The following is a 20,956-nucleotide window of genomic DNA, read 5'->3' on the forward strand; positions in this document are numbered from 1 at the left end:
AGAAATCGACTGGTTTTTTTTTTTTGTTTTGTTCTTTGGAGGCAGGCTGCTAACTTCGCGTCGTTATGGATTCATTTTACTAAAGTTCAATATTTAAAGTTAGATATTCAAACATAAAATAAGTGGTGGGACTAGGGTGGATCGAAAACACACGAATTTTAGAATTTGGAAATTGCATCAAGATCGATTGATATTTACTACACACACATCGAGCTTAAAGTTTTAAAATCTGCATACGATGCAAATTTAAACTTCATTCTTGACAACGTCATAAGCAAAGTAATTTGAAAAAAAAAAAATTTAATTAAAATAAATGCATGAATCCAGTCAAACAAATTTAATGAGCAAAGTAGAGCACAAAAATCGTCAAATAAGCAACTTTAGCGGTACTAAGATAAGTATTGAATTAGAGATTCAAACGGAGGCTGTTGTGAGTTGCAGGAATGTCACCTTCATCAGCTTGCCCTCCTCTTCTCTTTATGCCCCCTCCCGCCGTTTTACTGTAGTATGTACCTTATTTTAATAAATAACTTAAATAAAAATTGTTGCATTTAATATGAAAAAATCTTTTCACCAAAAGTTTCTTCCGTCAGTTTATATTTTAATTCGTTTTTGTGGTCAATAAGTATACAGAAAAAAAAATCTGCAATTCCATTAATTTTGCTTGCTGTAAAATTTTATCAAGGATGTCAATGAAGTTATAGATATACCTTAGCCACTTTCACCCACAAACGAAACACTAAAAAAATTCCACGAATTAATTCGTAAATGTTTATGTGAAACATTCATAAAGTTTTAGCTTCGTAGATGCATTAATGTTATTCAAAATGCGTTAAAAAAAAACCGAATTGGTATAGCTGTACCAACGATGCCACAGAAGGGTTAAAAATACAGAGGGTATTTTCGCATTACTATCCGAATGATCCAGATAATGTGCTAGGCCCAGTAGTGGCACCATCAAGATGTATTTATATCAACAAATACATCGAGCTGTTTCTGTACCAGTACCAGATATTGGAGTGGCATTGCCAACGTACATTTAACCCAGCTACTGGACAAGAAAAATGTGCTCCTCCATTTGTTTGCACCTATGAAATCTATCCTCTTCTTTAACATGCACAGGACTTTTGTCTGTACGCCCATAAAAATAAAGGCCTCGTATATTTTTTAGGTCGTCATCGGATGCAGCACACGAAATTCTAGACTTTCTTTACTCACGTTTGTGCAGAGCTTTTGATGACTTAAGGTCCACTTTGTCAACCCTCTTCTTACGCAAAGTCCTTTGGTCCAGAAGATATCGCCTTTCGTCTTTCGGAACACGTCAAAGCTATTGCAGCCAGTTGTGAGGTTTTGCGCAGATTTCAAAACTTTAAACTCGTTGTGGGTAGAGTAAATATCAATCGAGCGGACTCCATCGGTGGCTCCACCCTAATATACTTATAACTATATGTATGTAGTTATGTAAGTACGGTTAGTTGAATGTAGTTGCGGTTGGGTTTAGCATTGACGAATTTATGTGTTTCTGCGTGCGTGAAGCAAATTGTGGCGTCAAAAAGTTATTCTAAATAAATTTGTGCTCTAAATAAAGTACTTAAAAGTTGTACTCTGGGCAACACTATACATATAAACATACATATATCTGTATATAAATACAAACGCAGTATAACGTCAAATGACCTTTATTATGCAAGGTAATTTCGGATTGATTTTATTTTTCGATGCGAATACAAGAAAATGAGAAATTAAGAGTAGGTACGTGCGTAAACCGATTATTTCCGTATGGAGAGTTTCTCTATGCGCTGCAAAATGTTTATTGGTGATTGGAAATTTATTTGCACAAGTTTCTAAATTTAAATTGAAAATTTGGTATTTCAATGCTTAAGTGTTCATCAAAGCTTTACTTGGTTTCAGTGTTGGTTTTCAAGCGCAATAAATCAGTTTCTTCCATGTTCGTCACGATTCGATTTACGAAGTTGTCTCTTTTCAATGGCGGGGAGTCTAAATTAAATGAGGTAAAGTTTTGAATTTACCGCCACTGAAAAGAGATAACCTGCACAAAATTTGACAGTAGACTTGGAGCGCATGACAGTGCGCTAATCATTGGTTTATCAACGTGTGCTCGTATATGTATATTATTTGGTGTAATTATTTTGATCGATATATTTATCGATTTCGATTTAACCTCCACTCCACTCTCTAGCTTGTTGCTTACTTTAAGCTGGAAAAATTTAGTTGAATTTTTAAAATTTTTGTACAAAGTTTGAAATTTGGACTTACAAAGTTTTGTTAGACCGTATCGTTTTTTTGGCGGGATGTAAAGCAGAAAACCTCTCTCCTAATACCCGCATTCAAATATTTTATTTAACTTCCTACATAAATTGATTATGAAGTTCTAAACAGGTGGCAGCTCCTTTTAAAAATATTTTTTATTAAACCTCTCAAGTTTGATGCCTATATTAAACTATTTCGTTTAACTGGTTAATTTTCTTTTTTTTTTCTTTTTGCTTTTTGACCAGGTGGCCATAAATAATATTTTCGAAATTAAGCCTTTCTTAACTCCTTCTGTTTCACACTCACAATGTTGTGATACTTTATCTAATTTATAATTAATCGATGTTAATTTTTCAAATAGGTGGCAACCCCTAAAAAATATTTTCAGATTAAATCCCTTCTGATATATACCTAGGGTGGTCCAAAAATGTGTGTGAAAAAGTAAAGTCGGAATTTTTATGCTCTCACTCCCTAGGATTGTTCTATACCGGAAAAAATATATCGCTATTTTTTTATTTTGAAATCAAAAAATATTTAGAGCTCGCTCGAATCGCCCAAATTTTATATGGGTAAAAACCAACTTTTGAATTCTTAAGAATCAACATTTTTCGATCGGAAAACCCTGTTTATCTACAGGAGATTCCCAATAATAATACCCAATTGTTTATTTAACAATTTTTTCATCGCAACTATAATTTATAGGTCCGCCAAAAATCCACAAAAACCTCGAAAAATGCAATGGGCAGACCAATAAGAAATCGTTTGTATTAAAAAATAGTTAAATAAGCAATTAGGTATGATTATTGAAATGCTCCTGAAGATATAACCTGAGTTAGTAGAATTTGTCTCTTTTTGTAATTTCGTGTAATTTCTTCCTTAACTTACCTCAGAACTCCGACTGCCTACTAACTGTCATTTTGACAGATAGTTACGTGCAATATGTTTGATGAGTATTTGTATGTGGGCACTTTGATGTCTTGATGTAAGCATTTACCACATGACGCAAATCCCAAAACCATGCTGATTAATTTCCCAAAACGTAATCATAAATAATTCAATAGGGCACAGCTTCTTAGTTTAATTTAATATCAAAATTTCAGCGATGTTACCACCAACACATTTTCTTTCAAATGAAAATACGGCTGTCAAACTATCAGATTGCCTGCAATAGATATCAAGCAATAAGCTATGACATATATTGCCGGCGATGAGCAATCAGCGGTCTCCATTGGCAATATATTTCTTGGCATGATTATCATGACATCAGTGGTTTCCTGTGGAGACAGGGCCTTAATTTAAGCACAAAGTTATTTGAAACTTATTTGAATTTAAAATTTTATTTAGTTTTACACTAAATAAAACCACAAATGTTTCTTAAGATATCTTAGTTTTAATTTTCCTAGAAGTCCGGCGGTTAATTCTTTATCGAAACGTTTTGTTTATCGCTTTTTTTTCTAAAACTCATCAATTTTTACAAGCCTACGCGTGTAATCCGTATTTAAAAAGCTGAATTCGCAGAAAATAAGTTATGCAAACAGTAAGTTGCAAAACCAGAAACAATATTTAAAAAAAAAAATCCTATTTGCGAACTAAATATCACGGAGCAATCCGAAAATGAGATTTTGCGCAATCCAACCGGCCGGCATGTGAATAATACAAGTTTGTTGCTTTAGTCTTTTGTTCTGTAGCATCAGAGTGTTTACACTTGGTTATTTCAACTTTTTTGCAAACATCCGCCTACATATGCGGGTATGCATGTGAGTAAGTAAATTTACTTGTACCACTATATGTATGTACATATTTTTATTTTAAAATTTCTTTGTTTTTTACAAACGAAATTTGCAGTTTTTTTTTCATTTTATTTTTAAATTTTTTTCATACAAAATTTTGTTTTATATTGGATTTATCACCACGTTAACTTTGCTCACACCTTTTTGCGGCGAGTTGAATAACAATTTATTCAATAATGTACGAAGCGGCGAAAAATGAGCAACCAAATAAAAAATATATTTAATTCAGAAAACCAGTCTGCAATGTAGCATTCCACCTGTTTGTTGTTGCACACTGAAATTCGGCTGTGGGCATGCGTCGACCGCGCACTTGCTCAAGATCGGGTTCAAGATTTTTGTCGCTGCAAACGACGACAGCAGCTTCAACTTTAACGGAGGCTTGGTACTGACTGAGAATGGAGCCGGCGAGCAGCTGCCGCACTGCACGCAACTGCATGCATGCGTGCGTCTGTCCGCCTCAGCAAGTTGCTCTTTCACTGACTGGTTGTCTAGTGGGTTGACTGGTCCGTCGGCCACTTGGTCAATTAGTCGTTCGAGTGAATGCCTTGGCGAGTACCTGTTTTTTTTTTTTTTTTTGTTTGATATTCAAGGTCAAATTCTTGTCTTACCTCTTAGCTTGCTTGGTTGGCGGTCGACAGACAACAGGTTGTATTGACGCATTGCTAATAAATTTTTGATTATTTGTATGAGCGTTAAGATTTTTTTCTAAACAGTGAAATTTTATTGTATATAAATATGTATGTGTATTTTAAAAAGTTTCAAAAATAACTAATTTTTCTAGCCATAAACTAAAATGAGTATATTTACATGATTAAGCAATTATTTTTTTGCCTTTTTTGTGCAAATCGAACTTTGATTTTTTTCTTGAAGGCGAAATCACCATCATATTTATAGATATGTATTTGTTTTTATTTTGTTAGTTTCTTGTACTCTATACTTGTTATGTGATTTGTTTTTGGTTCTTATAAATATTTTTGAAGTACAGCGCACTTCCTTATTCTTGCTTCCGCATTTTCAAAAGCTCACACACATATTTGTACTAATTTGTTTTTGCTTATTTATATATTATAATTTAGCCTTCTCTTATTTCTCTTCCCTCTTCTAGATCCCTGCTTGTATATCATGCGCTTCGCAAATAAACTACAGTTTGGCGCTAAGACGCATGAAGTCTCCATGACTGCCCTACGCATTGTCCAACGCATGAAAAAGGACTCGCTCCACTCTGGTCGGCGACCGACCGGGTTATGTGGTGCTGGTAAGTCATAGTTTCCTTAAAAAATAAATGAAATTAAAAAAAATATATGTATTTCTTTGTAAAAGAAAAAACCTAAGAATTACATTAAAAATAGAAATCAAAATAAAAGTTAATTAAAAAGAAAAAATTAAGAAATTAAATTTCTCAAAATTAATTATTATTAAAAAATATGTTTCTTTTTGAAACAATAACATCTAAAAACTTGAAAAAAATTTTTAAAAAAAGTTAAACTAAAAAAATAAAAATAGATTCTAAGAGTTAAATGAAAATAAAAAATACTTTACTTTTTAAAACAAAAAAAATTAAACTAAAAGGAATAGTTTGAAAATAAAATGAATTTCTAAAAATTTAATTAAACATATGTATTTTTATTTTTAAAACAATATTAATTAAAAGAAAATTAGATTAAAAAGGTAGCAAAATATTATTTTTAAACATATAAAAAAATCCGCTGCTCGAGTACTTGACCTTGGATCTCTCGTATGGCTCACCAGTGCTTTTCTCGTTAGAGCAAAATAATATAGAAGTGCTTTATGTAAAAAAAGCTTTTCATCGTGAAAGTGGGAAAGGAAGCTTTTTTTGTAAGACTTTCGCGCCAGAATAAACAAAATCTTTCAAACGATCGTTCCTACTTTCTTGCAATTATGTCTTACAAAATTGTTTCAACTGTCTTAACCAGAATTGTTCTGTTAGTTTATATGGGATGACAAATGTTTTGTTTTTCCTTTTTAATGCCCCGTATTTGTCCCATATCCCAAAATAAGTTTTTGCAATGACTTAATTTTACCAGTTCATTGTCATAGCATAGCTATAAGCTCAGATGACTAATGCTCAAGCCTACTTACGAGGACATTTTAGGACTATATTGTCGTTCAAATACCGTGGAAGATTATTCGCGTCGAAAAGTAGCACATTTCAGGGCTCGACTCGTCACATACGATATCGTATAACTTGTCACGTAAACACATTTTTCCGATTATGATATACGTGAACGTACTCTATATCCCGTTCATCTTATACGACTGACGTATCACGTCATTTTCTTTCGTATGGTTTTCGATCCGAGAACGGATGTTACGATTCTAATCCAGGTTTTTGCGTGAATTTAATTAGCCAAATAACAAATCCATAAATCAAATTTATTTCTGAATTAAAAGCTGCATCAAATCCTATATAAATTTTATTTCCGATTTGATTTGTCGACCAAATGAAAAATAAATTTTAATTGTGATTTGAATTACCCATCACTCGAAATATCAGAGAGTACAAAAGTTATCTCAAATTCTCTCTCAAGTACAGAAACTTGCAAATTTCTGCACGAACGCAAATTTATAGGAATTTGCAAGTTTCCCGGCAAGCTGGTGTCCACGGTTTCATTTCAGGCCTAATTAATTTCTATAGTATTTTTAAAATTATTTTAAATGGACAAAAAGTTAGGATCTACATGTACATTTCTTGTTATTCTGACATTCTTTAACATACGTTTTAATTTCTTTGTCGTGGTAACTGTCGGAGTCTGATTGCTATTGCATTCCTATTGCGAATGCAGTTTCTATCAGCCGAGTATCTTTCAAATCGTTAGAATTAACTAAATTAATTAAACAACCAAGCATTTACTTACATTTTTCATTAGAAAATCACTCAAGTTTATATATTTTATTCAAATTTTCATCGAAAAAATGTTACCATGTGCCAAAATCATATATTTTTCGTGATTCTTGCGAATTCTTGCTGGGAAAAATTTTTTGTCAATATTAGTTGTACTGGACGTACCCAACAGTTGAATGCCATACTTTAAAAAAACTATTTGTATACTGTTCTATTTTCGTAATATCCTATTAAGGCAGCAACCTCAATCAACGCAACAACCCCCTTATTTATCGGTTACTTTTACTGAGGACGTACTGTATTGTAAAATGTATTTTTGCTCTAGAAATTAAAGTCAGAAAATAATCAGTATTTCGTGCTCAAAATAATAATGGAAAGTTTTTTAAACCGAAAGGTAATCACATTCTATAACATTTTCCGCACCAAAATTATTTAGTGTTGCCCTGTGTAATCGCTCATATGCATGTACACACGAGCTGAAATGAACTACTGTGACTCACTGCATATTGTTCTTAGTAAGTAAAAATAGCCGCACCGGCATATGCCCGGGTAGCTCAGTCGGTAGAGCATTGGACTTTTAATCCAAGGGTCCAGGGTTCAAGTCCCTGCTCGGGCGGCAGTAATTTTTTTTATTAAAATAAATAATATAGAGCGCTTTTAAAAAATATCTATGCGTAATTTACTAACGAAGTAAATGTGTATTACTTTCTTAATTCGATTGCAGCTTTATTGATTGCGGCACGCATGCATGAATTCAGTCGTACAATCATGGATATTGTTGGCATTGTCAAAATACATGAATCTACCGTACGCAAGCGGTTAATTGAATTCGCCGACACTCCCTCCAGCGCGCTCACTCTGGATGAATTTATGTCCGTTGATCTGGAAGCCGAGCAAGATCCACCGGCTTTTAAGGCAGCGCGGAAAAAGGATCGCGACCGTATCAAAGATGTGAGTAATGATACTTTGGTTTGAGTACATGCAAATACATAAGTTAGTTTTGTAATAATCTATTATTTTATTATTTAAAACATCATAAAGTGTAATATCTTAAATACATACATGCAAGTCACTCTCTCTTAAATTTTTTACTGTAAATCACATTCTCACAGACTCTCTTAGGTGATCTTGTCGCTTAAGAGTGTTGAGCATTTAAATTGGCAGCTGGTGTTTTGTAGCGCATTTGACATCACATTATGAAGTGCCCGGCTAGCTCAGTCGGTAGAGCATGAGACTCTTAATCTCAGGGTCGTGGGTTCGAGCCCCACGTTGGGCGATAGTAATTTTTTTATTTTTTTATACCTTTTTTTTAAACAAGGTAGTTTTTAAAGATTTCAATAAATTCGTTCAACTTATAGCCATCTTTTTAAACGCATGAATGCAATCTGTCTCGTCTCATGTATGTACTACATATGCGCAACCATAAAGAAATGCATACAAATATTTAATAAAGTTCCGCAAAATAAACATTTGTATCTAGTATGGTTCAGAAATAAAAGAGGCTGTTGCATTAATAAAAATGCGGCCGATATATGTACATATGTATGTGGTGACTTTTAATTAGTAAATGAAAATAACAAACAATTCAATAATTGCAATTGCATGGAAATCTCTTCATGCATAGTTATCCATCTATGTACATTTGTAGTAGGCATTAAGAACAGCCTTTCTCGCTTCTTCACTGCAAGGAGCCTAACCCTCTCCCCAACGAAATCAACGGCGACCCTCTTCACCACCTGGACGAAGGAGGTCAGGCTTGAATTAGGCATTCACGTCGACGGCACACCAATACCGACGGTGAACAACCCGAAAATTTTAGGGGTTACCTTTGATAGCCTGCTCTCTTTCTCCGCGCACACAACCGCAGTTGTCAACAAAGTACAGAGCCGCAACAAGGTCCTCAANATCTTGAGGCGATCAAGGAATGTCTAGCCGACACACCTGAAGTTATAGTGCCACAAAAAAGCGAAAAAATAGTCATACATGGACTAAAACCAGACATCGAATCTATGTGCCGCCCAGCAGCGAGCGAATTGCAAGAAGCGGAAAAGGTCAAAGAAAACGACGACATTGAAGATCTAGATTTAGAAGGCTTGGACGATGAAGAAATCAACAATTACATTCTAACACATGAAGAGGCCGAGTACAAAAACAATATGTGGAATGCGTTGAATGCCGAATATCTGAAGGAAATGCGTGAGAAAGAGGAGCGTCTGGCCAAAGAACGCGAAGAAGGTAAACCGGAAAAGAAGAAACGTCGCCCACGTCGAAAGGCTATCGGTCCCTCAAACACCGCTGGCGAAGCGATTGAGAAGATGCTGCAAGAGAAAAAGATCTCAAGCAAAATTAACTATGATATTTTACGTACCCTGACTGAGGGCGGTGCAGCGGTTGGCAGCAGCACAACAACGGCTGAGGGTGACACATCCGAGGCAATGGATATGAAAAATGTTCCAATTATTGTGGAAACAGGGCCGATAAAGCCGAAGAATGGGTACATACATACACATCTGACTAATGGATTTTTTTTTTATATGTGGTAAAGGTGCATATTTAAGTAATTTTATAATTTACTTACAGTCGCGCCAAGCCAGCTTATACAATCGGTGGACCAGCACCTAAAGTGCCTAAGCTGGAAATGGGCCTGCCAGTGGCAGAGGAAGCTGTTACGCCTACGAAGCAGGAGCCGGTTGTGGTGGAAAATGGTAATGGTTTTTATTTTTATTTCGATTTTAAATTATCAAAAACAATTGATGTTATGAATATTATATTACGGTTTTTTCCTTGCTGCAGACGATTTGGACGAATTTGTTGACGATCCTGATGCAGACGCTGATGTTGAGGCTGAACCTGAACCAGAACCAGAGCGGGAATATTCATCACTAAAGGATATGCTAAACGATGGTGAAGAGGATGACTACTATGGCTACGATGAGGATAACTATTAACTTAATGGAAAATTGGTTAGGAACTACAAATATAGGATTTATTTTATTACAATATGCTGGAAATTGTAATTTATTCTTTAGAAAGTTTAACTTAACTTATGAGTAATGCGTAACAAAATACTCTGACCACACGCAGCAAATGAAAAGAAAGTTTTCTAATAGCGGTCAACCCTCGATAGGTAATACCAAACCTACAGAATGGAGTTAGTTCTGCCATGAAAAAGAGCTTCTCATAGAAATAAAATCGCCGTTCGGAGTCGGTGAAAACTTAAGGTCCCTCTCCTCCGTGTGACATCAAGGTGTACGCCATAAATCGGAGGAGAAGCTCGGCCGAACAATAACACATTTTGAAAGCTCCAATTTACTACTATACGCAGCTTACAAAAGTAATTCGATAAATAAGGAATGGACAATGTAAGGATTAAAAGATCTCAAATTTTCTTTAAACTTATAAACAAATATAGTAAAATTGAGGTTCTCCGATAAATATTCAGCGGTAGGTGTTTTTCAATTGCATTTGTTCTGCATTTTCTTTAGCTTATAAATATACTTTTATACAACATAAAATCATTACAGCAGCTAGCCCTGCAGAGTTGTTAGATAATCTAAGGCGAGAGGGTGGTAACTAGGTGCATGCCACAGGCTTCTCATGTACGATGTGCGCCTGTTAGAATACAGTCCACAAGAAAAAATAGTTATTAATACACAAACATATGTATGTAGCTTACTGAAAGATTACGATCTGTAAAAGGAAGTCTTTAATATTTATAAGTGGTATTTATTTTTTTCCTAATAAAAAAAAAGCAAGTTACGAGATAATTTAATTTAAAAGAATGGTCATGTATTTTAAAAGTATCTGTTCGAACAAAAAATTCAATAAATAGAATTGCATGGAAAATTGTTTAAATTTTTTCGAAGTTCTGGTATACTTTTTAAAAGACTGTAGTTTTTGCCATTTTTAGCCAGAACCTGCTGCTGCTGCTACGAGGAAGACTGTGTGAATAGTTCACTTGTTAGATAAATTTGTGCAGAGATGAGTACGACAGCGCAAAAATTTCAAACTATCTTCATATTAAACTTAAAGTTATGTTATTTGAATAAATCTTTAAACTCATTTAAGCCTGTAGCACCTTCTTCATCTCGGACTTCTCGATCACCGAGTAGCTTACAGTCTTCCAATTTCAGTCCATTTTCTATCAGCAGAGCTATTAAGCGGGTGGTATACAGCACTGGTCCACCAACCAAATGTGGAAAAATGTAGTTATTTTTTCCACGAATGCAAAACATTATCCGCTTGGAAACATAATCACTATAATTGCTAACTCGTCCAACACAAATGTAACGCTGTTCTGCTGGCGAATACATTTCAATATTAGCACGTAAACATTCTGCGTTCGTCAACGTACTGGCGTCTGCATAGGTTATGCGAAAATGGATACGAAGTTCTTTGTAAAAATCTACAGCTAAATTTAATATCTTCTCCATCTGCTCATAAGCTTCCTCAGCTGTTCGTGTAGCTACAAACGTTTGTACAGCATTTGATTGTGTGGCAGTAAAAAGGCTATCCGGTAATCCGCTGGTATTGGGCACAATTTCGTAACTTCTACCAGCCGCTACGCACGGTAATGGCAAAGACGTTGGATAAACCACTAAACGTGCAAAGGCTCCTAGGAATCCTTCAAATGTTGCGCCACCTGTAAGAAATGCGCGATTAATTTCGCTCGGTTTATCCTCCTCTTGTACTAAGTGGTAGTGCTCTAGTGGTGTTGCACTTGCTTCCAGTAGTACCAGACGTACAAAGTCCGGATTTGACATTTGCATGAAACCACCTTTCTCTACAAAGTAATTGGTTAAAGCTTGCATGCTATATACATCGAATTCCGCCGGTGTCCCTAGCAGGTAATAGCGATCATTTTTTATAAAACGTATTAAGTCTTTTTTAGCCAAATGTGTGGGCTGTTGCTCCTCACAACGTGCTGTAGGGCTGCGGTAAAGCAATTTTGCAAAATTGTTTTGGGGACATTCCGGATGCAAAGTATTTGGCAAACTTAAGAATGAATGTACGAAGTCTTCTTCAATGGGGTAGCTTTGTGTTTTAAGTGTTTTTAAATGATTTCTGAGTTCCACACCACTCTGTTTTAGCTTCTCGATTTCGTCTTTTCTTGCAGCACCCGCCTGAAAGGAATGAAAGGTAAATATTTGGTGTAAAAATAAAACTACAACGGAACTCACTTTAGTAATCTCTCTTAGTTTATTGGACACTGAATCTCGCTCAGCCTCTACTTGCTTTATTTGACTCTGCAAGCTATTATATTTTTCATATTTTGCTTTTATTTCATTGAGGTTTATTTGCAATCCTCGCGCTTTTATACTATCCTCCAGGGAAGCTAAACTGTTAAGCGTTCCTTCGAAATCCATGTATGGCTGAAGAGGAGCATAATTCTTTTTTGCCTTGTCTCCGGTTATGTATAGCGCGGAAATGCTACGTCGAAAGGTGTAATATTTTGCAGTTGTTAATAAATGCCTTGCTGTGAATGTAGGTAAATGCACCATTTTTATTTGTTAAGCTAATCTAATTTCTTTTTTTTTTTGACGCCAGGATCTCACTCTTTATAGTTGTAATTAATCTGATTTCAATACAAAATTAAGTCAAATTTGCACCGGTACGCTTTGTAAACTTCCTCTTCCTTCGCCCGTTGTAAAACCTTGGAAAACAGCTGATTTTTGTTTATGCAATATGGCATTCCAGTGCTGCCATATCAGCTAATAAAAATGGTAATTGAATTAGTTAGGGGATTCATAAGCCGTTTATTTGTCGCATTTCAGCCTGGTTATAGCAGAATCGCAAAGAATGTAGAAAAAAGGGTTTTTCTTAACAGCGGTCGCATCTCGGCGGGCAATGGCAAACCCCCTGCGGGGAAACTTTCCAATAAGGGCGGTGGGCAGAAGGGGAAGGGCTGAGTCACCTCGGACCCTCTTTCTGTAGTGGTCATGAACCGCCACTGACAAAAAGCAACCCCCGATCACCTAAGCTTCTTGTAGGTCTTGGGACCCATTAGAAAAATGGCCAAAAACTACAACTTTAACTTGCATTTTCGCCGGTTTTAAGCAAATGAAAGCACTGATATGTATCAAAACCCAGGACACTTGGAATCATACTAAAATTTATAATTTAGTTATTAAAGTTAGTATTAGCGATATTAAAAACAATTGAGGGATTCACAACGGTGTCGTAAGTGTCGTATTGTTGTATGCGGTAAACTTTAAAAGCTTAAATAAATGTTTAGAGAACTTGAAACGACAGCCAACTATTTTTGAACACTGCAAACATTCTTAATATGACTTTGATGGTACTTTGCGAACCTCTTAACATATTTATAGGCGTTTAAAGTTCACGACATACAACAATACGACACTGTTGTGAATACCCCAAATATGTAACAAAATCACAAACCGATACGAATTTGCAGCTAATAGTTATTTACGTCGAAATATCAAATGACCAAATGAAGAAGAGGCGGGTGGTTAACCCAACGAGCAATTATCCACAGCATTTTTGGGAAGATCTTTCTGCGTAAGTGAAAATTTCCTTTCTGTGTTACGAAATAAAGGGGGGCGAAAACCCCTCCGCTATCCACGGTATTTTTGCACATAACTACTTTCTGCGTAGGCGGCCTTCGGCCGCGCTTAGGAATTATAAACCTTCCTAAGTGGAATTCTCCTTTCTGTGTTGCGAAAGAAAGGGGGCCGAAACCCTTTACGTAATCCACAGTATTTTTGCACATAACTCGTAGTAGTTCTTCGCAAAAATATTGTGGACAATTGCTTGTTGGGTTAACTACGCACCTCTTCTTCATTCGGCAATTTGACAGTTCAACGTAAATACGTAACTACTAGCTGCAAATTCGTATCGGCTTGTGATTTTGTTACATTGTTGTAATATTGTTTTTATTATCGCTAATATAAACTTTAGCAATTAAATTATAAATTGTATTACAATTCCAAGTGTTTCCTGCGTTTTGATCGAGTCAGTGCCTTAGTTTGTTTAAAATCGGCAAAAACGCAAGTGAAAATTGTGATTTTTGCCCATTTTTCTAAGGGGTCCTTAGGGGGCCTAGGTGCTTGGCGGTTGCATTTTTGATAATGGCGGTTCTGCCATGAAAAACAGCTTCTCATAAATATACAATCGTCATTCGGAGTCGGCGTAAACGGTCCACAAATCAGAGCAGAACCTCGGCCAAACACTAAAATATATGTAAGCGCCAACCTATTATTATAATTATATTTTTTGTACTAAAAAATAAGTCAAATGCACTTATATCATCCGTTTTATAAAAGGTCAATTGAAAAGTAATTTTGAAATTTATTTAGTTCGAGACTGGTAATTTATTATTGAGTTTGAGACCGTTTTAAATGGCAAATGTAATGGAAAGACAACAATAACTTACAAATAATAAATGATATTTGTCAACCGAGTTACAACGAAGGGAATTGATGTTATCTTTAGTTAATAAAAAATGTTATTAAAAAATCTTATTAATTTAAGTTAATTAACAATTAATTAAAAATTGTAATGTCTATAAAAGCCCAACAAACAATTCCTTTATTAGCGTGAATCGCATCCGGAAACATGCCATCAACCGTTTTTCTACTGCAAATTGTTGTAAGCTCAAAGTTTTCCAATAAAAATTTGCATCTTCCCCTTAAAGCGAACTGTTACTTAGCTCCCTCAATTTTCTCTACTTTTCAAGTTCTGTGGACAAGTGAACACCTTAGGGCCGGTTACTCAATGTCTGGTTAACACTAATCTGCGGTTAAACAGCGTTATCGACGTTTGCGACTCCATGCATGCAACAGGGAGTCTGTAACGTTGATAACTATGTTTAACCGCAGATTAGTGTTAAACCAAACATTGAGTAATCGGCCCTTAACGTTATAATTTTTGACAACTTTTAAAATTAATGCTACATGAACAATCTTATAACTGTGTTGCCGTTCAGGACAACTAGGTTTCAATTTATTGGAAAGAAATTTTGAATTTAGTGCTCAACTTTTCTTCGGTATGGCAGCACGAAAGAGATCTAAATATAACTAGGGAGAATGATCATAACAAAAAGGAGAGTAGATTTCTTGCTCTGCTGCCGTTCAAATACGGACTTTGACAAAATGCGGCTGACTGCCCGGCTAGCTCAGTCGGTAGAGCATGAGACTCTTAATCTCAGGGTCGTGGGTTCGAGCCCCACGTTGGGCGACTCTAATTTTGTTTTTTTTTGCGATGTATTTTTTATTTATATTTTTGAGAAAACAAAAAAAAGAACAATAATTAGGACCGAAACTCAAATGTTTTTTTTTATTTAATGTGAAGTACAATCGATACGCTTAAATTTTGGATACAATATCAACAAAGCTGACGATGATACTGCCGCACAAATTAGCTCAACTCTCAACTTTGTTTATGCGTCTGGGTCAAATGACAACTACATAGTCAGTATTTTGTTTGCATGTTTGAACGTAAATTTTTCCAGTTTTTCAAAATTTTTAGATTTATGGAAAAACGAATTATATAAAAAAATGGTGCAGGAAAACCTAATAGAAGAAGCGCAAAAGTAATAAGAAATAAAAGAACACTTACGAATTTTATTATTTATTATTATTTAATTGCATTGTCCGAAAATGCCTTAGAAGCCAGTCATAAAAATATAATGGTAATGTGCGACTTTCCCATAAAAGAAAAATGACGAGAGATTTAATGGCTGATTTGTTATTAATGTCGGAACCGGAACTATCATCACTTAGGTCTACAAAAAAAGAAGGAATTTGAAGAAATTGAGATATATGTACATTTTAAACTACAATATTATAAAATACATTTAAAATAAATTATCTTATTTATTGAGCAAATTTAGGAAATTTCTTATTTAAGATCGTTTTTAAATAAAATATTAAATTATAAATTTTTTTAAATAACTAAAATTCATAAAGGAGTTAGTCATTTCCTGATACCGAATGAAACGAAATTCGCCATAGAGTTAAAAAGTTTAACTTCATAAGCTTTCATTAGTTTTTAGTACATTCTGATCACAAATATAGCTAAAAACTAATTTTTGAGAAAAAGGATGTTTGGGAGGGTAGTCATGTCCTTGAACCGAACGAAACGAAATTTGGCCACAGAGCATAAGATCACAATTTTTCACAGAAAGCTACCAATTTTCGCTTTATTCTGCCTATAATTGTAGCTAAAATTAAGCTTTTAAAATTAAGAATGTACGTATGAGAGGTAGTTATGTCCAAGCACCGATATTGCCGATATTTCGATTTTTTCTCAATTTACATATTCCGAAGCAGTGCACCAGTGTTTTTTCACCATTTGGGTTATTTAAATTCCAGTGCAGAACAGCAAAAAATACACAATTCATATTCGTATTTTATATTTTCATTGTTATGACACACAATGGTTAACCGTTATTCAATTTACTTTTACTCAATCATAATTTAAGTATTAAACGTCAATATATTTTATATGCGTTATTCACTTTTGCATTATTTACCCGCAAAATTTTTGCACTCGGTAGACCGCGACAACAGCATTTTTCACACACTCATGCACAGATATATATGAATGTGTATATACCTATTAGAGTGTTCCAAAAAATAAGGGGATTTTTTTTTTTTTTTGGAAATCAGGTAAATTTTCTCTTTTTGGTTTTATCAAGTGAAAGATGTTAAAAAAAAATCCTTCGAAATGCGTATATATGTATGTTTGTATTTGTGAAAAATATTAGGGAACTAAAAATTTGCACACACATTAGGGTTATACCCTTACATGAAATGCTTCTAACTATAAGTTAACTTGAAGTTGATTAGGGGGGAACTAAAGGCCACTATTATCTATATATTTTCTATGAGAAAGGCTAATTACATATATTTCTATGGCGATGGCCGCGAAATAGTCAGGGGCGGTTACCCCCGCATGAGAAGTCAACTAACTGGTAACTAACTAATTTTGCGCATAAAGTATTAATAAAAAAACCAATATTTATTTAATTTTTTTACTTGTTTATTTATTGACTTTATTTAGTTAACATTACATTTGAAAAAAGTATTTATGAAGTTCAGGAAGAAATGATACTCAAAGTAAAATTTGTATGAGAATATTTAAAAAGAACCTTGTTTAAAGAAACGATTACGTTTGCATTACTCCTGCACTACTTTTCAACTAATTACAAGTTAGCTTTTTAATCTATTTTATAGAAATCCCGCAAAAAAGCTAACTACAAGTTGGTTATTTTTTATCGATTGATACATTTTTCTGCAGAGTCGAACTTTATTTAGGCCTAAAGGAAAATATATGGTTGTGTGCATAGAATTCGCAGGGACAACCTAATGTACATTTATACATAGCATATTAAGGTGAGACCAAAAATATATGTTTATTCGAATGTACGTATGATTAAATATGTGTGTATATGTTTTTAAGTATCCATGGAATGCAGCCGTATTCTTGGCACTTCACGATTGAGTTTAAACCGCTAATGGATTTACATACATGCATACTTAAACATATATATAAATATGTATGTATGTAGGTTTCTGAGTTAGCGAAAATACATATGTATGTATGCATTTCATGTATTTTCGTGGTATTAAAATCCACGGTTAAGCTTGAAATGCCCATAGGGCTTTTGATATATCTACATATATACATTAGGGTGGTCCAAAAACATTAAAGTCAGAATTGTAATGCTCTCAGCCCCTAGGATTTTGAAATCAAAAAAATGTTTAGAGGTCGCTCAAAGCGCTCAAAGTTTACCATATAATTACATATAACAAAACAAAAAAAAAAACAATTTTTCGTAGGAGTGGTGTAGAATTCTTGAAAATCAAAATTTTTCGATCGGAAAACCCTGGTTCTCTTTAGGAAACTTTCGGTAATAATACCCAATTGTTTATTTAACCATTTTTTAATACTAACGAGTTTTTATTGTTCCCACTACCGCATTTTTCCGGGTTTTTGGCGGACATATAAATCATAGTTGCATTGAAAAAATGATTAACTAAACACTTGGGTATTTTTACTGGGAATCTTCTGCAGATAATCAGTGCGTAAAAATGCGTGGAATACTTGCGGCGCTTTGAGGGACCTCTCAATATTTTATGGTTTCAAAATTAAAAAAAAAAGTATATTTTCTCGATATAGAACAATTCTAGTGGTGAGCGCATAAAAATTCCGACTTTACTTCTCCTCATGCATTTTTGGACCACCCTAATGAACATGCATAAACGTATTTATTTCCATCAGGCATACACATGTATTTTAGCATTTCTTTTTTTTTTGAAAGCGTGTGAATGAATTTCGCTTAAGCACAGATTTGCATATAATACGCCAAAGGGAGATTTAAGTTAAAAAAAACCTCATTGGTTGGAAAATGATATAATGCATTCATTCGGCTCGCACCTACTCAGAAACTTTATATGGCTGCTCATGAAAATCACTTAAAATTTCACATTCCAGGACTTTACAAATTAAAAAAAAAAAACAGATTTGAGCCAGAAATGAAGAATTAACTTAAGGATGCCTAATATTTAATTGGGAGGATGGTGCCGGGTCCAGAAGTCCACGCATGTGGGGAAAATTTTCCATCGTCATTCAACAGGGAGTAGCCAAAAATAATTTTCCTCCATTTGGAAACCGAAAGTTGCGCGAATTCTGTCTACAATCCGCCTTAAAGCGAGATCCCTCAGCATCTCGATCATTTGCGCATTAGCCGATGGAAGATAAGGACGATCCATCAAATGACCGAGTATTTTATGGCTTCGACGAGTTCATAATTAGGTTTTATCGCGGGGACGCTCAGCGCGCCTCTAATTCCCTGTGCAGCAACGGACGTGGACATTGAGGCTCCCGTACCGGCGCCGGAACCGGAGATCTCCGCTGCCTCGGCTGCTCTACTATGTCGTCTGCTCAAGGGCGAAGTTGAGGTGGCAGTAGTCCAATACCCGTGGGTTTGAAATCAAAAGTCTGTGGATTGGGTCCCACGGGTTACGAGCTGTTCACAAAAAGTGTCAACGTTAAAACTACTTATATTTTTATTTTACCAAATTATAGTGATGGTGACATAGCGACAACACTATTTGAGCTGGAGAGCACATTCATCGTGCTGGTTTCGCCATACATGCCCTATGACCCCGCTCATTCAACGGCGCGGAACTTGATGACCAAATACGAACACGGCCACATTTTCTTTGGTATCGATGCGAATGCCCACCATGTCCATTGGGGCAGTACAGACATATATTATCGTGGTGAATTACTTTTCAACTACCTCTTCGCAACTAACCTACCACCTTCCACTACTAAAAACCGTAAGGAAGTGTTAGACATAATCTTATACAGTGAAAGCTTTATCGAGGTAGTTGAGAGTTGGCTGGTTCTGGATGAGCACTCCTTCACTGACCAACGCTATATTGAAATAGTATCGAATTTCTCTCCAACTATCAACAAGTTAAAAAACACAGATTGGAGCTATTATGAAAAGCTATTTGAAGACAAGTTTTTTAGCTTAGCCCCCATAAAAAAACTAAATGTACCGAGGATTTAGAAAACATGGTCAATGTAGTTACCGCGACCTGCTCAGTGGCCCTAAGTCAGGCATGCGCTGACCCTAAACCATGGGGTGGTCGCCGGAATTAGACTCGCTTTGCAGGAAGAAATTCAATAAGGCCAAAAGACAGTTAATCCGGGTCTATAAAAAAGCTTTGAAAGTTTTCTGTGGTGGCATCGAAGGTGTTTGCGGAACTGCCCCAAGGACCTTGGGCCCATCAGCCTTTTCTCCTTTGCGCTTAAGACGCTTGAAAGAATTGTCAGCAGTTTCCTCTCTGACACCATCCACAGTCGTCTATTGTCTGACGATCAACATGCTTCTTTTGTAAAAAATGTCCAAATCTGTACAAATGTACAAATCCCAGGTTAAGACAATCGAAAGACAGTAGGCCAGATACTTTGAAAGCTTTCGTTTATTCCGCCATAAAAGTCTTACAAAAAAAGCTCCCTTGCCAACGTTCATAATGAAAAGCCTTTTTTGACAGAAAATACTTGTATATGATTTTGGTCGCGTTGTCCAAGCCCCAAGGCCAAGTTCGAGGTTTAGGTTTTACCGTTTTGAAAATAAAAATATATTTTTTCATTTAATTTGTGGAAACGTATTTTTCTAATAGTTTCGTTTATTTTTTTAATTTATGTATTTTTTCAATTCTAAATTTTACCGGTTTAAAAAGAAAAATATATTTTTTAAATTTCTTTTAATTTTTAGAAAGTTATATTATTTAAGTTATTATTTTATTTTTTGAATTTAATTTTTTTTTTAATTTTAGTGTTTGTTTTGTTTTAAAAATAAAAATTTGTTTAATTGTATTTAATTTTTAGTGTTTTAAATCATTAACCTTTTCCCTTTTCTAAATTTTTATTTTTTTATTTTATTTTTATTTTATTCAATAAAAATATATAAGTACATACACATGTACATATATTTGTTTAATTAAATTTTTAGAAAATTTAGTAGATCTTTCGATTAGTCTTCCGAAAGACAGAAAATAGCTTTCAAGATAGTTGCCAGAATTGAAAGTATAGTGCGGTGAAAGCTCACCATCATGCAGTCAATGGGTGTCAGTAGAAGACTGCGCAGGTTAAATGTGCGTGTATGTGTACGTATGTAACTACATAAATATACATATATACAGCATAATTTCTGCAAATTTTTTTTTTGCAATCGAATAGAAGGAGCAAAAAACCGAACGCCTGCATGTTAAATGCATTGCCATGATGACTAAAGCCTTGTCAAATAGGATTACTCAACAACTTCGTTTTTTTTTCGCCAGCTCGAACGCTAACGTGTTTGTATATTTGTAATTGAATTGGCGCCACTACTGACCGAATATCGGCTGAAGCCATAAATTTTTATTTTAATTAAAAATCAAACAAAAAATCTCGTGTAGTCCATAGTAACTTTCGCTGTGTTTTAATTTATTTATTCGGTGGCTTTTTTATAAAAAATATTTACTTTGCAGCTTTTAACAAACACACTATA

The 20,956-nt window shown here is 34.8% G+C and overlaps 3 protein-coding genes and 3 non-coding genes across 6 annotated transcripts in view; 4 read left to right on the forward strand and 2 right to left on the reverse strand.

Moving 5' to 3' along the window:
* The window catches only part of LOC108360430 (BTB/POZ domain-containing protein 6-B-like), a 41,339-nt gene extending 36,826 nt beyond the window's left edge, over positions 1-4,513 (reverse strand). The window contains exon 1 of the mRNA XM_017612704.1: positions 4,319-4,513. The gene's annotated coding sequence lies outside the window, so the exon portion shown is untranslated. The remainder of the gene's footprint in view (positions 1-4,318) is intronic.
* Positions 1-10,539, forward strand: part of Brf (Brf RNA polymerase III subunit) — a 49,771-nt gene extending 39,232 nt beyond the window's left edge. The window contains exons 3-7 of the mRNA XM_017612710.1: positions 5,167-5,316; positions 7,649-7,879; positions 8,809-9,418; positions 9,505-9,629; positions 9,718-10,539. Coding sequence (XP_017468199.1) covers positions 5,167-5,316; positions 7,649-7,879; positions 8,809-9,418; positions 9,505-9,629; positions 9,718-9,872 — 1,271 coding nt within the window. The 3' untranslated portion in view covers positions 9,873-10,539. The remainder of the gene's footprint in view (positions 1-5,166; positions 5,317-7,648; positions 7,880-8,808; positions 9,419-9,504; positions 9,630-9,717) is intronic.
* TRNAK-UUU (transfer RNA lysine (anticodon UUU)) lies at positions 7,468-7,540 on the forward strand. The gene has a single exon. It is a non-coding gene; the product is annotated as a tRNA-Lys (tRNA).
* Positions 8,128-8,200, forward strand: TRNAK-CUU (transfer RNA lysine (anticodon CUU)). The gene has a single exon. It is a non-coding gene; the product is annotated as a tRNA-Lys (tRNA).
* A 245-nt stretch (positions 10,540-10,784) lies between the features above and the next one.
* LOC108360431 (serine--tRNA synthetase-like protein Slimp) lies at positions 10,785-12,560 on the reverse strand. The gene is made up of 2 exons (XM_017612709.1): positions 12,105-12,560; positions 10,785-12,047 (listed from the first exon to the last, which is right to left on the reverse strand). The coding sequence occupies exons 1-2, from the start codon at positions 12,423-12,425 to the stop codon at positions 10,962-10,964; spliced, it is 1,407 nt and encodes a 468-aa protein (XP_017468198.1). The 5' UTR covers positions 12,426-12,560; the 3' UTR covers positions 10,785-10,961.
* A 2,490-nt stretch (positions 12,561-15,050) lies between these two features.
* TRNAK-CUU (transfer RNA lysine (anticodon CUU)) lies at positions 15,051-15,123 on the forward strand. Its single transcript has one exon. It is a non-coding gene; the product is annotated as a tRNA-Lys (tRNA).
* Positions 15,124-20,956: the final 5,833 nt, after the last annotated feature.

Source organism: Rhagoletis zephyria, unplaced genomic scaffold (assembly GCF_001687245.7).
Source record: "Rhagoletis zephyria isolate East Lansing unplaced genomic scaffold, Rhagoletis_zephyria_1.1 Rzeph_scaffold_00570, whole genome shotgun sequence".
NCBI classification, from domain to species: Eukaryota; Metazoa; Arthropoda; class Insecta; order Diptera; family Tephritidae; genus Rhagoletis; species Rhagoletis zephyria.